The sequence below is a fragment of the Corvus moneduloides genome, chromosome 6 (assembly GCF_009650955.1).
Source record: "Corvus moneduloides isolate bCorMon1 chromosome 6, bCorMon1.pri, whole genome shotgun sequence".
Classification (NCBI taxonomy): Eukaryota; Metazoa; Chordata; class Aves; order Passeriformes; family Corvidae; genus Corvus; species Corvus moneduloides.
In genome coordinates, this window is record NC_045481.1 from 2,451,065 (window position 1) to 2,464,646 (window position 13,582).

The 13,582-nt window shown below is 47.9% G+C and overlaps 1 protein-coding gene across 1 annotated transcript; it reads left to right on the forward strand.

Moving 5' to 3' along the window:
* Nucleotides 1–288: 288 nt before the first annotated feature.
* On the forward strand, nt 289–13,425 carry RTRAF (RNA transcription, translation and transport factor). Its single transcript, XM_032112050.1, has 8 exons — nt 289–467; nt 1,217–1,341; nt 2,725–2,824; nt 5,501–5,587; nt 6,447–6,535; nt 9,413–9,481; nt 12,297–12,345; nt 13,073–13,425. The coding sequence occupies exons 1-8, from the start codon at nt 407–409 to the stop codon at nt 13,225–13,227; spliced, it is 735 nt and encodes a 244-aa protein (XP_031967941.1). The 5' UTR covers nt 289–406; the 3' UTR covers nt 13,228–13,425.
* The last annotated feature ends 157 nt before the right edge of the window (nt 13,426–13,582 follow it).

Here is a 13,582-nt window from a genome sequence, read left to right on the forward strand (position 1 = left end):
ACAGCTCCCAGTCCAGCTCCCAGTCAGCTCCCAGTACAGCGCAGCGCACGCCCCAGTTCCCCGCTGGGCGGCACCGCGCCCAGGCCACGCCCCCTCCCGCCAGGCCACGCCCCCTCCCGCCAGGCCACGCCCCCTCCCGCCAGGCCACGCCCCCTCCGCGTCCATACCCGCGGCCTAGCCGCCACTTCCCCTCCCGGCAGCCCATTCCGCTCTCTGATTGGTCGAAGCCGCCGCCGCTCAGCGCTCTGACCAATAGGCGAGCTGAACGCGAGGCGGGGGGCGGGCGTTTCCGTTCTTCCGGTCCGTGCGGTGCCGTCGGCGCGGCCTGAGCGGGGGAGGCCGTGCCGGGATCGGCATCGGCACCGGGATCGGCACCGGGATCGGGGCTGGCTCCGGCACCGGGACCATGTTCCGCCGCAAGCTCTCGGCGCTCGACTACCACAACCCCGCCGGCTTCAACTGCAGGGGTGAGGGGCTGCGAGGGGGCCGGGGGAGGCTGGACATTGGGGCTTGGAGCAACCTGGGATGGTGGAAGGTGTCCCTGCCCATGGCAGGGGTGGGATGGGATGGGCTTTATGGCCCTTCCCACCCAAACCATTCCATGATTCCATGAGTAGATCCCATCCAGAGCCAAAATCTCCCGGCTGGGCTTCGAGGGAGCAGTGGCACCCCAGAGCGGTGAGCGGCTCCGTGCGGGTTCTGTTCGCAGCGGGGTTGTGTCCCCCGCTCTGAACATCCCTGTGTGCGCCACAGCCTGGGAACTGTGGCATTCCAGCTCCCAAATAACGGGATTTGGGCTCAGCAAGCAAGAGGAGTCAACAGTGAAGGGAAAAACTGTGCAGCCGCAATATTTATGTCGTGTTTTTTGGGAGGAGTTGGGGCTGATGTTACATGTGTTGTGTTTTTCCTGAAAACAGAGTTAGAAACGCAGTTTCTCTGTCATTTTTTCGCCTTTCTTTCTTTGCTTGGTAAGTTATAATTATCTTCCCAGTAAAAACAATCTGTTGGCTGATACCTTTTAATGTGGTCAGTTTGAAAAATGAAAACCACTCAGGGTTGATTTTGGGTCGGAGAATCCACAATTTTAATGGGTTTATATATATATATATATGTAGGGTTTTAATGGTAAAAGTGCTCACAGGCATCAAGGTGTGTATGAATTGGATCAAAACTTAAGATCTTGGTTAATTCCTGCCTTGTTTCCTCCTCCCCACAGATGAAACAGAGTTCAGGAATTTCATTGTCTGGCTCGAGGACCAGAAAATCAGACACTACAAGATCGAGGACCGAGGGAATTTGAGGAACATCCACAGCGATGACTGGCCCAAATCCTTTGAGAAGGTATTTCCTTGCTCCAAACAAGTGGTGGTGTAAATGATCTTCACCAGCTGCTGCAGCTGTGGAACGGAAATAACTCGGGATATTTGTCCTGTTGGTGAACTCTTCTGTTTCTAGGAATTGAAATGAATTATTGAAGCCAAACTGGGGGAGTTTTATTACAATGGGAGGGTTTTGTGCATAGTTTTCCCTCAGCTTTGTTTGTTCAGTAGGTGGAGTATCCATCCTAATCTGGTTGGGGTTTTTTTTGCCTGATTTGATTCAGCTCTTGAAGCAGAAAGAAGACTGACTGCAAATAAACAGATTTTTTCTGCATTAATGCTTCCCCTGTCCCAAAAGGAGGTGGTGGATGAGTCTCCTGCAGGCCTTGCCAGCATGTGGGGGAAAATTCCTGCAGCTCATCCCTGCACCTCCTGTCATTCCAGATGGATTTCCTGGCTCCAGATGGACTCTGGGTGATCTCCTCTGTGCTCCTGAGCATTTGGAATCACCACCAGGCTCTTGAGCTTTTCCTCTTGGTTCCCGTTTCCTTTCTCTGTAATCCCCACTGCCCGTTCATCCCACTTTTTCCCCCCTGGAATCACTTGCTGTGCTCACTGCCCAGGAGCTGCAGTGCTCAGGCTTTGCAGGGGGAACCTGAATCATTCCAGTATCCCGCAGGTAAATGGAAATATCTGGAATTCCTGGCAGCTGGTGCTGTTGTGGTGTCAGTGGTGCCTTTCCTGGCTTGGCTGGACTCTCCTCTCCATAACTGCCGGGGAATCCCTGCTTTCCTACCCCTGGCATCCTTTTCCCAGCTGTGTGGCTCCCAGAATGTCACCCCATCCCTGACAGAATGTCACCACGTCCCAGTTTTTGGGAGCCTTGGCAGCAGCCAGGGCTGGATCTCGTGTTTTGGGTTCAGAAGAGCACAGACTGAACCTCAGCCACTTTTTGGCCCCTCTCTTGTTTCACAAAATCCCTAAGAAAGTGAAAATTATTACTTCTGCTGCTCCAGGGAATCCTCTGGTTTGTGGAAGCCTTAGGCAGCTTCATTCCAGGTGGGAAGATTTGCTCCAATTTGTTTCCCCTTCCCTTGTTCCATTTGCTCTGTGACACGAGCAGAGAGCAAAGCAGGGGGGTTTTGGCTTGCCTGGGTGCAGTCTGACAATAAATAACATTCACTAAAAAGGAAATTCCATTGCCAGATGTCAGATCTGATTTGGATTGGGACACTCCAACACGGATCAGATGCCACAGCAGGAATTTCACAGCGACACCTCTTGTGAATTAAGATTTTCTGTGAGGCCTGTGGGAAAGTGACTGCTCACACAGCAGTTCTGTGCCTCCAACTGATTCATCCAGGTCACTGAAATCCATTTGTTTTGTTTTCTCTTTGCTCCCCAGTACATGAAGGATGTGAACTGTCCCTTCAAAATACAGGAACGACAAGAAACGGTGGATTGGCTCCTTGGCTTGGCTGTGAGGCTGGAGTATGGGGATAATGGTATGAGGGAGTTCATTTAATACCTCAAAATGGGAGGGGAATGGGGGTTTCTGATTAATTTCACAGAATCCCAGGATGGTTTGGGTTGGAAGGGACCTTAAAGATCCTCCAGTCCATGGGCAGGGACACCTTCCACTAGCCCAGGCTGCTCCAAGCCCTGTCCAGCCTGGTCTTGGACACTGCCAGGGATCCAGGGGCAGCCCCAGCTTCTCTGGGAGTTCCATTCCCAGCCAGGAATCCCTTGCCTTTGGTTTGGAAAGGCAGTTTTCTCTTTGCAGCATTCCCAGTGCGGGGTCACTCCCTCCATTCCTCGGAGCATCCATTCCATGTTCCATTTCCCTTGGAGACAGTTTCACCTCAAACCTTTATTGTCAAAGATGTGCTGTCCCTGTGCTTTGGGACAGCTCCATCCACTGCAGTGTCCAGCCTTCCTGGGAGCCTGGCTAGAGCTGGGAATTTGTGGGCAAGGAGCCAAATGTGTTGTCTCCTCCTCGAAGCCTTCCCAGATTTTCTTGCTCTTTCCTCTGGAGAATCACAGGGAGATTTGGATTGAAAGGAGCCTGTCAAGACCTTCCAGTCCAACCCCTCTGGAAGGGGCATTTCCAAGCAGGCCAGGTTGCTCCAAGCCCCATCCAGCCTGACCTGGAACACTTCCACACAGGATGTCCTGCACTTGTGCAGGTGCCTCAGGTAGCGCTTCAGCAAGTCAGGATTTTCCTTCAGCTGGGAGAGCAGCTTGGAGGTCTTGCAGGAGCATCCATCCTTCCTGCCAGATCTCTGGAAAGCACAGGGTGACAGCGTGGTGACAGGGACAGAGGGACCTCAGGCCTCTCCTGGAGAAACTCAGGCCTGGCTGAGCTGCCCCAGGGAGCAGCTTGTGTGGGAATCATGGAATGGTTTGGATTGGAAGGTCCCTTAAACCCCATCTCATTCCAATTCCCAGGAATGCTCAGCCTGCCCTGGTTTTCTCCTCGTGGCCCAGACCCACCTCTGCCTGCTGGGGCTGGGCAAAGTCTGGGAAGGACCTTCCTTGTCCCCATGCCCTTACCCCCTCCCTCACCTTTCTCCAGCAGTTCCTGGCTTTCCTGCAGAGGGAACACCCAAGGGAAACCCCCAGGAGCAGCAGGTACAGGGCTGGGATGCTCCAATAAAGCAGCTCTGGCGTGGTGATGCCCTTGTGGGCAGCACCCTTCTCCTGCAGCTCCAGGGGAGGCACATCCCACACCAGGGTGGCCCAGGAGGGTGGGCAGGAGTGGGTGGTGCTGCTGGGATAGAAACAGCTGAGCCCGAGGGCCACGAACAGGAGCTGCTCCAGGCCGGGCATCCCTGGAATCCCTGCTCAGGCCATCCCACGTTGGCACCTGGAGCTCTGCAGGGTGGGGACGTGAGCTGTCACCCCACAGTGTGTCACCAAACGTGCTGTGATGTCACAGTGCCCTTGCACACACCACTAAATGCCCTGGGCAGGGACACCTTCCCCTACGGAAATTCACACTATTTTTAAAGTTTCCATCAAAATCAGACAATGCCAAAAGCATCTTTCACTTTTTTTAACAAATAAACCACAATTTCCTGTGCTTGTTGCTGTTGCTCTTCAGCTCCCCTGGGACTGGAGCAGCATAATTGCATTTGTTATTTTATTTACCCACATTTACCCCAAAAAACGGCCCCGGGAGGTGGAAAATCTGGGACCCCAAAGTCACCTCGGGAACCCCCAAATTTACCCCAGAAAATTACTTTGGGTGTAGCCAATGCCATTGTAGATATTCATCCCCTTCTCCCTGGGGGATTGCCTTTATGAGAACTTACCCTGAAGTGCATTAAATGCATTATATTTAGCACTGCATTTCTTCAGAGAAGTTATTCTTAGACCCCCTTTTGTTTTTTTTTCACGAGGAGTAGATGTGGAACCCTTGGGAACTAGGACAAGGTTATGGAAAAGTGGAGTTGAATCTCCCCAGTCACAGCAGTTCCATCTCCTTGTGGAGGGAGTGGGAATACAAATGGAATTACTGGTGGCAAAATAACAACAGCCAAAGCGTTGTTTTTCCATGACCTTTAATTCCTGCAGGGCTGAGCCCTGTCCAGGACAGGGATGGGAGATAAATCCTGTGCTCAGTCCCTCGTGATGGGCAAAATGAGCTGCCTGTTCCTTGGGATTGTGTGGAAAAGGAGGAGTCAGGAGATCCCGTCCTCCAAAGGCTTGGAAAAGCCCTGTGTGGGCTCAGCTGGGTGTTGTGAGACAAACCCTGAGCTGGAAGAGTTTGATTTGCTCCTTAGGACCAGCATCATCCCGTAATTGTTGCTCCCTGTGCTCCTGCTGGGGCCAGAGGGCCCTGGCAGTGGAACTGCTGGGTTTTGGAAGTGGCAGATGTGGGAGATGCAGCTTGTTCAGCCTTCTGGGGTGAGGCTGTGCTGAGGAGCATCCTGCCCTACATAAAAGTGTGGGGCGGGCTCTGAGGCTGCCCCTGGAATCTCTCTGCAGATGGCAGCTCTTAGGGCAGCTCATTGGAGTGGCAGCTTTGGGGTCATTAATGGGGAGCTCCAAAATCTCCATTTATAAACCCGCAAGGCTCTTGGGCAGTCACCAAGCCCCAAAAATCCAGCTGTAACAGCACAGCTAAACTTCGAGTTCTTTTTGCTGATGGTTTTTGTGTTTGCCTCTTCATTTTGCAGCTGATAAATACAAGGATTCCACCCCTGATGGTGCTAAAAACACTGAGAACACAGCAAAAAATGCAGAGCCACTGATTAACCTGGATGGTGAGTGTGCCACAACCTCTGGATGGGAACGTGCTCCGTGTCCTGTGTGTTCCTCAGATGAGAAGTTGATTATTCCTGTGATGTGGATTTTTTAGAGCCCCATTTGAAGCTTTAGGAATGCAGAGAGCTGAACATTTTTGCTCTGTAAATCAGAATTACTTATTGTAGGTGAGGGAGAAATAGCAAGATGCCTTCAAAAATAAAAATACCCAAGGAAACATGATGGCAGGCTGGGTACTTCCATGCTGTCAGGAATTTCATGTTCAGACTTCCCCAGCTGTTCCTGTCATAATAATTTTAATTTTTTTTTTTGCCTTCTGGGCACAGTCACAATAAATGGAAGTGGTGGGAAAGAGCTGCTAAAATCAACCCTCAATCTTCCAAGTCTTTTTCCATTCCCTCACCTACAAAAAAGCAGGATTTGATCCTGCCCTCCCCCAGCAGCAGAGTTCTGCTCTGCAGGGATAAAAATGCACAAAAGGCAATGTCTGCCTGTAATTTGCTTTATTTTCAACACTTCACCTGTTCGTGTAGCCCAGTGCTGATTGCTCTGTAGCCGAATTGTTTCCTCACTGCTGTGTATCCATGGCCTTGGAATCAGGGAATTAAGGTTGGAAAAACCCTCCAAGATCCCTGAGTCCAACAATTAACCCAGCACCTCCACATCCACCATGAAATAATGTCCCCAAGCGCCACATCCTTGTTTTTTGAACACTTCCAGGGATGCAGAGGAATTGTCCTTGCCCATCCTTAAGAGCAATCCAATACCATGGAGTCAGGAAGCCAATTCTGCCTGCAGGAATCAGTTAAACCAAAATAAATCATCGTTTATTATTAATGAGAACGTTGGTTTTTCCAGTGAATAATCCTGATTTCAAGGCTGGAGTGATGGCTTTGGCTAATCTGCTTCAGATCCAGAGACATGATGATTACTTGGTGATGCTCAAGGTGAGTTTCCCACTTCTCCCACCTCCTTTTTTTCCCTTCTTTTCCCCAGTGCCTGGTGTGTGTTCATAGCTCCAGGTGCAGTTACTGATAAATAGGAATTTTTAGGCAAAGATTGGAAAGAAAACCCTCGTCTCTGTGTGTCTTTTCAAGCAGATAAGAATGCAGAAGATAAATCATGGAAATTCGTGCAGGGAGAATTATCCTGGGAAACAATTTTAGCTGAGTTCCTTAAGGAACATCCTCAAAGGAGAAGGTTCTGTTCCAGTGCTAGAAATTAAGAGGAACTTGAAAATACAGAAATTAATGATGCCAAGGATGTTTTAAAACAACATCCAAGGGAGGAGCCACAGTTACAAGTTTCCTTTTCCTTTTGGTCCTATAAACCGTTTACTCCTTGTCATTATTCAGTTTGATTTAGTTTTGGCAATTAATTAATGCTTTTAAGTGGCCTAAATAGGCTGCTTAATTTTCTAAACCATCTTTTTTTTATGCCTTTAAGAACATTTCTGCCTTTCTGGTGGAACTGTAGAGATTTTGGGTCAAAAGCATACTGTTTTAAATAAAAAAACCAGCATTGATGAGAGTTTAGCAATCCCAAGTTCCTACTTGATCACGTGGGAATAAATTTAGTTTTGTTTGGCATTAAAATAAAAGCATGCCACTGAAAGAAAAAAAACACCCCATGAAGTTCTGGTCATGACAATAGTTGTGATATTTGTTCAGTTTATTCTGGAGAAACCAAAAGCTGTGGGTATCGAAGTTTATTTAGTGTAAGTCTGTAACTCTTGGGAGAGTATTATGGGAATTTATAATGGTTTCTTAAGGAATTCTCAGCCTGCAGTTATTCCATCCCTTTTTTCCCTCCTTCTCTCCAGTATGGTTTCCTACTTTCCCTTCCCAAAATACCCTTCTTCAGTCTTTAAGGAGGGTGCAGCTCTCCTACATCAACCCCCTACAAAAAACCACCTCAAAACCCTATAAAAAATGAGTGAAAAGGGATCTCAGGTAGGGAACTGGGATATGGTGATATTGAGGATTTGCAGCATGAATGAGCTCAGCTCTTACCCAAATTCCTTTAGATCTTTTCCCAGGGCTGGCAAACTTTCCTGGGTGCACCAGTGTATAGTTCTGTATAAATGTATTTACATTTCTGTCACTATTTCCACATTTCTGGTCTCACTTTTTTTTTTCCAGACAGATTTGGGCAAAACCAGCCTGAATTTTCTTGCTTTTCATTCCAGCAAGAGTAGATTCCTGCAGTGAAAATCCACGTTCCAAGAGCAATGCAAAGCTGCTTTGGGGCTTGAGATGATGATATTAGAAAGTGTCAGTCAAACTCTTTTAATCCTCCACCACTCTAAGTAGGTTTGCAGGGAATTTCTGATCCCTGTCCAGGCTTGGACACTTGGGAGTGGATGTTTTTGGGGAGCCAGAGGGTGCAGGCACACCACAAACATCTGGCCAGGGTGAGCAGAGATTTAGATGCCATTTTCCTCCTTTAAATCTGGCAAGTTGATCACAAAGCATCTGTGGGACACAGTTGGATATCCATTTCCTAATGCCAAAGGCACTTGGAATTCTCTTACACAAGGTCTGGTTTCACTGCTGGAATGAAACTCCTCATCCAATCATTCCTTTGTCCAGGCCACTTCCTCCAGGGAGAGATTTCTAGAACTATTTCGGTGGCAACTTTCTGGTATCAGCTCAACTTTACTCAGGACCAAAACTGGGAGAAATCCTGGGGGAGCTGCTTCTGGCACATTTGGCTACTCATCAAGGAAAGTCTGGGGAATGTGTTTGACAGAGCCAGTTCTTCTTCCCTGTGGAAATCTGCCTGCATGGTGTTGCTGCAGTTATTTTTGGAGGCATTTTGAGCTGTAGGTATCAGTAACTGATAGCTCTGATAAGGATTTCACCCCGTGTGCCAGAGCCAGGGCAAACAGATGAGCAGCAGGATTATCAAAGTCAAGGCTGCTCTTGTTCCCAAGGCTAAAATGAATTCCTTCCAGCTCTCAGCCTTTTCCAAGCCTGCCTGGGAAGCCTTGCTCCAGCTTTCTCTGCACATGGGACGTGGTTCAGCACCTCCTAAAAGCTGCTGGCAGCAGGATTTCCTTCCCAAGGCAGGATTTCCTTCCCGGAGAAGCTGCATTGCTGCAGAGTTAAAGGTGTCAGAAGTCAGGAAAATAAGATTGGTGCTGCTGCTTTGGGGTTGTGATCAGCTCATTTTGGAATCATGGATTTGTTTAGGTTGGAAAAGACCTTGAAATCATCGAGCCCAGCCATTCTCCCAGCACTGCCAAGGCCACCAGTGCCACGTGTCCCCAAATGCCACATCCACACGGCTTTGAGATCCCTCCAGGGATGAGGACTCCACCACTGTGAAACCCTTCCCAATGCTTGTCCACCCTTCCCATGAAGAAATGTTCCCTCATATCCAATCTAAACCTCCCTTGGCACAGCTTGAGGCCGTTTCCTCTTGTCCTGGCTCTTGTTCCCTGCAAGGAGATCCCAACCCCCACCTGGCTTCTCCCTCCTGTCACCCTCCTGAGCCTCCTTTTCTCCAAGCTAAAAATCCCAAGCTTTCCAGGCTATTCCTTGGATTTTGCAGCTTCTGTCCCAGCAGTGGCAGGAATTAATGGGGTGAAATCCATGTCCTTGTCGCTCCTGGTTAAGCTGCCTCGCACACCTGGGTAAGATCCAACATGCCAAGATTATTCCTCAATGGAAAGGTTTAAGGGCTGGAAGAGTTTTTTTAAAAAAAAAATCCTTCACCAAACTGGGCTTGAGGTTATAATTTTGTCTCCTTTTCCCTTGGAGTGACTGAGAAGTGCATCAAGAGATGAATTAATTCCTGTCCTCTTCCCATGTTTTTCCCAGGCAATTCGGATTCTGGTTCAGGAGCGCCTGACGCAGGATGCCATAGCCAAGGCCAGCCAGTCCAAGGAGGTTTGTACCCACACTGCCTGTGGCCAGAGTTAATTATTCCATGTTAATTAACGAAGATATAGGTCTGTCCCTTCAGTCAAAACCAGCTCTGTTCCAACATTTCATTTAGGAGAGCGGAGGAAGCTTCCTTTATCCCAACCATCCTGATTCCAGCAGATCCAGGGGATTATGGAGAGCAGTACACAAAGCTCTGTTTGTTCCACTTGAACACAAAGATACCTGTGTGGGAAATCATGGAATAGCTCTTCCCTGAGTTATTTTCCAGAGGATTGTCCTGACTGTTGAGTGCAGCAGGCCTGTAGTGTGAGGAGAAATGCACAACCTGGCTTTTCCTTGGAATTAACAGCACACGCTGCATTAAAAGGTTCAGACATTCCTTGTATGGAATGTTTTGCTTCCTATGGACACCTCGTATGTGTTCAAAGAATGGGATGCTGGAAATCCAACTTCTCCCCGCTCTTTTCTCCAAAAAAAAGGAGTGGTGAAGGAAATTTCTGCCCTTAAACTCAGATTTTGCAGAATTCTTCGGTGACCACGAGCTGTCTGTTGGGAAGATGCTCCAGGGGCTGACTGTGGGTTTGCAGTTTGTGATTTCTTCAGCATTCCAGTTCTCCAGCTCTTCTCTCCAGAGCTGGGAAAGGCTGGGAAAGGCAGCCTCACCTGCCCTGCAGGTGTATGAGTCCGAGTGTCCCTGCTAAAGCAGCTGGGTCTGCTCAAAGAGCCCAAATTCCTTCATTTTTTTTAGCAGCTCACAACAATCCATGATTGATTGATTGATTGATTGATTATCATCACCCTGCTGATGGTATTTTCCAAGTGGGAATCACAGGTGCTCCAAGCTGCTGCAATTGCCAGAAGCATTGCAAGGGTGAATCAAAGCTTTGGACTTGAAAATCCATAAAACTGGTCAAAGAGCAGGAAAACAGGAAAGCAGTTGAGCCTGTTGTCTTCATTTTAGGTTCTGCCACGTTAATAAAAAGCAGCTTTTAGTTGGTGTTTTCATAGCTGCACAACAGGGATCAAAATGGGATTTTCTTGGAGGAGCAGGGAATTTTTTTCCTGCCAGGGAATTGTTCATATCTGATAGATCTTCAAAGCATCAGCAGGGCTGAGATGTCTCTGTCTGGGATATCACCCAGGAGTGTGTTTTCCTTAGGAATGCCACATTCCAGGGGGTGTGGAGAAAAGGGGGGGTGGTTAGAGGTGGGAAAATCTGTGCCAGGAGGGACCATCAACATCATCATGTACCAGGGGAAAGAAGGAAATATCTCCAAAGCAGAGAGGATGGCTGGGGTGGGAGTAAAAAGAAAGGAAAATCCGATCTGTGCTTCAGGTTTTGAGTGATTTGTAAATGGCCAAAATTCGGTGTAGCATTCATAAATCAAATTTTTAGGGAGTGAGGCTGGAAATGAAGTTGTCTGTGAAGTTCCAGATCTAAAGGTGCTGTTTTTTTGAGTTTATTCCCTGTTTGAAGCTGCTGCACAAAGAATCGGGAGCTCGTTGTATTTGTAGGATGGGCTGGGGGGATTCCAAAGGCAGCTTCCCAGAAAGGATCAAACTCAGGGAGTGTGGGAAGGAGGGAGGGTAAGGAATTTGCTGCTGCCAGGTGACACTGGAGGAACCTTGGGGAATTCATCCACGAAGAACTTGGAGGGGAAAAAAAAAAGACAAAAAAAGGACCCAATTTTTCCTGCTCGTGTGACTCGAGAACACCCCAGGCTGGCTGGGAGCTCTTTGGAACCTAAAGTCCAAACCTCATTTCTTAAAAAATCCGTGTAGGAAGCCTGATTTTTCTGGAATCTTTCTGAAGTGGCTTTAGTGGCATTCTGATCACCAATTTCAACAGCGGAGACGGATTTTTAGGATTGCAGTTGAACGTGGATTTTCCTATAAAAACCGTGGAAAAACCCCACTTTTTGCAAAAGAGTTGCAGCCAGAAGTTTGTGTTTAGTGTGGGTTTTGATCAACTCAGATTCTTTTTTCTTTTCCTTGTGTATAAAAGCCTTTAAAGGAAGTTCTCACTGTCTAAAAGCTTTACAGCCCCATCGCCGCAGAATTTAATGGTGTTGAACCCCAATGTTTTTGTCGTGCAAAATGCAAAGTATTTGGCAAATGTTGGAAAAAAAAAAACCTCACTGAGGGCAGTAAAAGCAAATCCTAAGATTTGGAATGCTTAAATCTGATTTTAAGTGCATGTTGGAGCTCCCTAAGTAATGATTTAGTGTGACCACTCCTCTGCAGCTGGACAGGGCAAAGGAAACAGAGCAATGACCACTAATAAACTTTGCCTTGGAGTGTTTTAATAGAGAAAATGTTTAGAAAACAGAAATATTTCGCTTTATTCCTAAGCTTTACGCTTGAGCAGATGCTTCTGGGGACGTTGTGAGCTCAGCAAAACTTGATTGCAGAGAATCCTTGCAGCTCTTTGCAGTCAGCCCCTGCTCGAAGCCTGGCAGCTGTTGAAAGGCAGAAGTTTCTAAGAAAGCCCGGGTTTGTTTTCCTGGGAAGCTGCTGGATTGGGGGATGGCTCCCAGTGCTGCTGTTGGCCTTTTAAGGATTGAATGCAGGCACTGTGTATCCAATGGGGGATTCTGAAGCAGGAAGATTTTTCTTGAGTACCACCCCAGGTTTGGTGTTTCAGGACACAAAGGGAGATGTTTAATCAACCACGGTGGCTTTTCAAACTTGTCACACGTTTTTATATAACCAAACCCTGTATTTTCTCCCCCAGTTACCTGCTGCAGTTTGATTGTATTTACCAAACCTCTAAAATGACATTTTTAACATCTTCTTTTTTTTTTTTTTCCTTTTCCAGGGTCTGCCTGTTGCTCTGGAAAAGCACATTCTTGGATTTGACACGGGAGGTGAGCGCTGCTCCTAATGTGACTTTTAAATGGGAATGTTTGTCTTTGACAAAGTTATTACTGTCAAAGCCAGAGCTGATGTGGACAGTAAAAAACCCCGGAGTGGAAAGAATTCCTCCCTCCCAGCTGGTTATTTACGAGCACTCCTGAGCATTTTGGGTTTGGAACAGCAAAGCCCAAATCCAAGCTGTTTGGAATCTGTTTAAAATAACAGCTTTTAATGGCAGCCCAAGGAATGCATCCCGCTGTTTGTAAATCCTGCTGCTACCAGCAGAGGACAGCTGTGCTGCTTCCATGGATTTCAGCTGCCTCTTTTCCCTAAAATCCCATCGAGGCAGCTCAAGTTGGCATGACCTGATGGATTATTGATAGGGAACAGCCACGTGACCTGGGGCTCCACAGGTCTGGCTTCACTTTGGCTCCACGTCACCTAAATCACTCTCAGAATGTTTCACGCCAGCCTTGGAGTGGGAGGTTGGAATGAGATGATCCTTAAGGTCCTTCCAGCCCAAATCAACCTGTGATTCCCTCATTCCCTGACCCAAAGCTGGGGAAGCTTTGGAGGCCACCCCATCGGGAGGGAAAGTTGTCCCCTATTTCCAGCCTGGAAACCAGCAGTGGGAACCAAGTGCAGAGCATTAAAACTGCCTTAAATCCCTCCTGTGAGCTGAAAACGATGGATAAAACAATGGATAAAATGCAAACTCCTCTCTCTGCCCCTCCCCAGATGCTGTTATCAACGAAGCTGCTCAGATTCTCCGCCTGCTGCACATCGAGGAGCTCCGCGAGCTGCAAACCAAAATCAACGAAGCCATCGTGGCTGTCCAGGCCATCATTGCTGATCCCAAGACTGACCACAGACTGGGAAAAGTGGGGAGATGAAGGGAGGAAAGCCTTTAGCCCCGTGTGTGCTTAGTGCAATTAGGAAAGACGTACAGCTCCCACCCTGGCATGCAGTTCGAAACGGGATTAATTTGCCTGTTTGGAAAGAAAACAGGAAATTGAGTTCTGACTTCTGATGAATTACCAGGTTTTTTTCTCGAAATAAATGAAATTGAGGAAAACAAATTGTTCTGGTGAGCTCTGAGTTTGGCAAATAGGACTTTTTTTTTCCTGTGTCTCTTTTTCATTGTGTTTGGCTTTGTGGTGAGGGGAATGTTACATAAAACCTTCTTTTCCTGAGGTGCTGCCCTAGGAACAACTTGCTCCTGGCTTGCTTGCTGCTTCCCCATGCTGA

Excerpts from the sequence above, each read along its gene's own strand:
- RTRAF (XM_032112050.1), top strand. The coding sequence starts at position 407 with ATGTTCCGCCGCAAGCTCTCGGCGCTCGACTACCACAACCCCGCCGGC. Across the intron at positions 1,342-2,724 it reads GGCCCAAATCCTTTGAGAAG|TACATGAAGGATGTGAACTG; the intron begins GTATTTCCTTGC and ends TTTGCTCCCCAG. Across the intron at positions 6,536-9,412 it reads ATTACTTGGTGATGCTCAAG|GCAATTCGGATTCTGGTTCA; the intron begins GTGAGTTTCCCA and ends TGTTTTTCCCAG.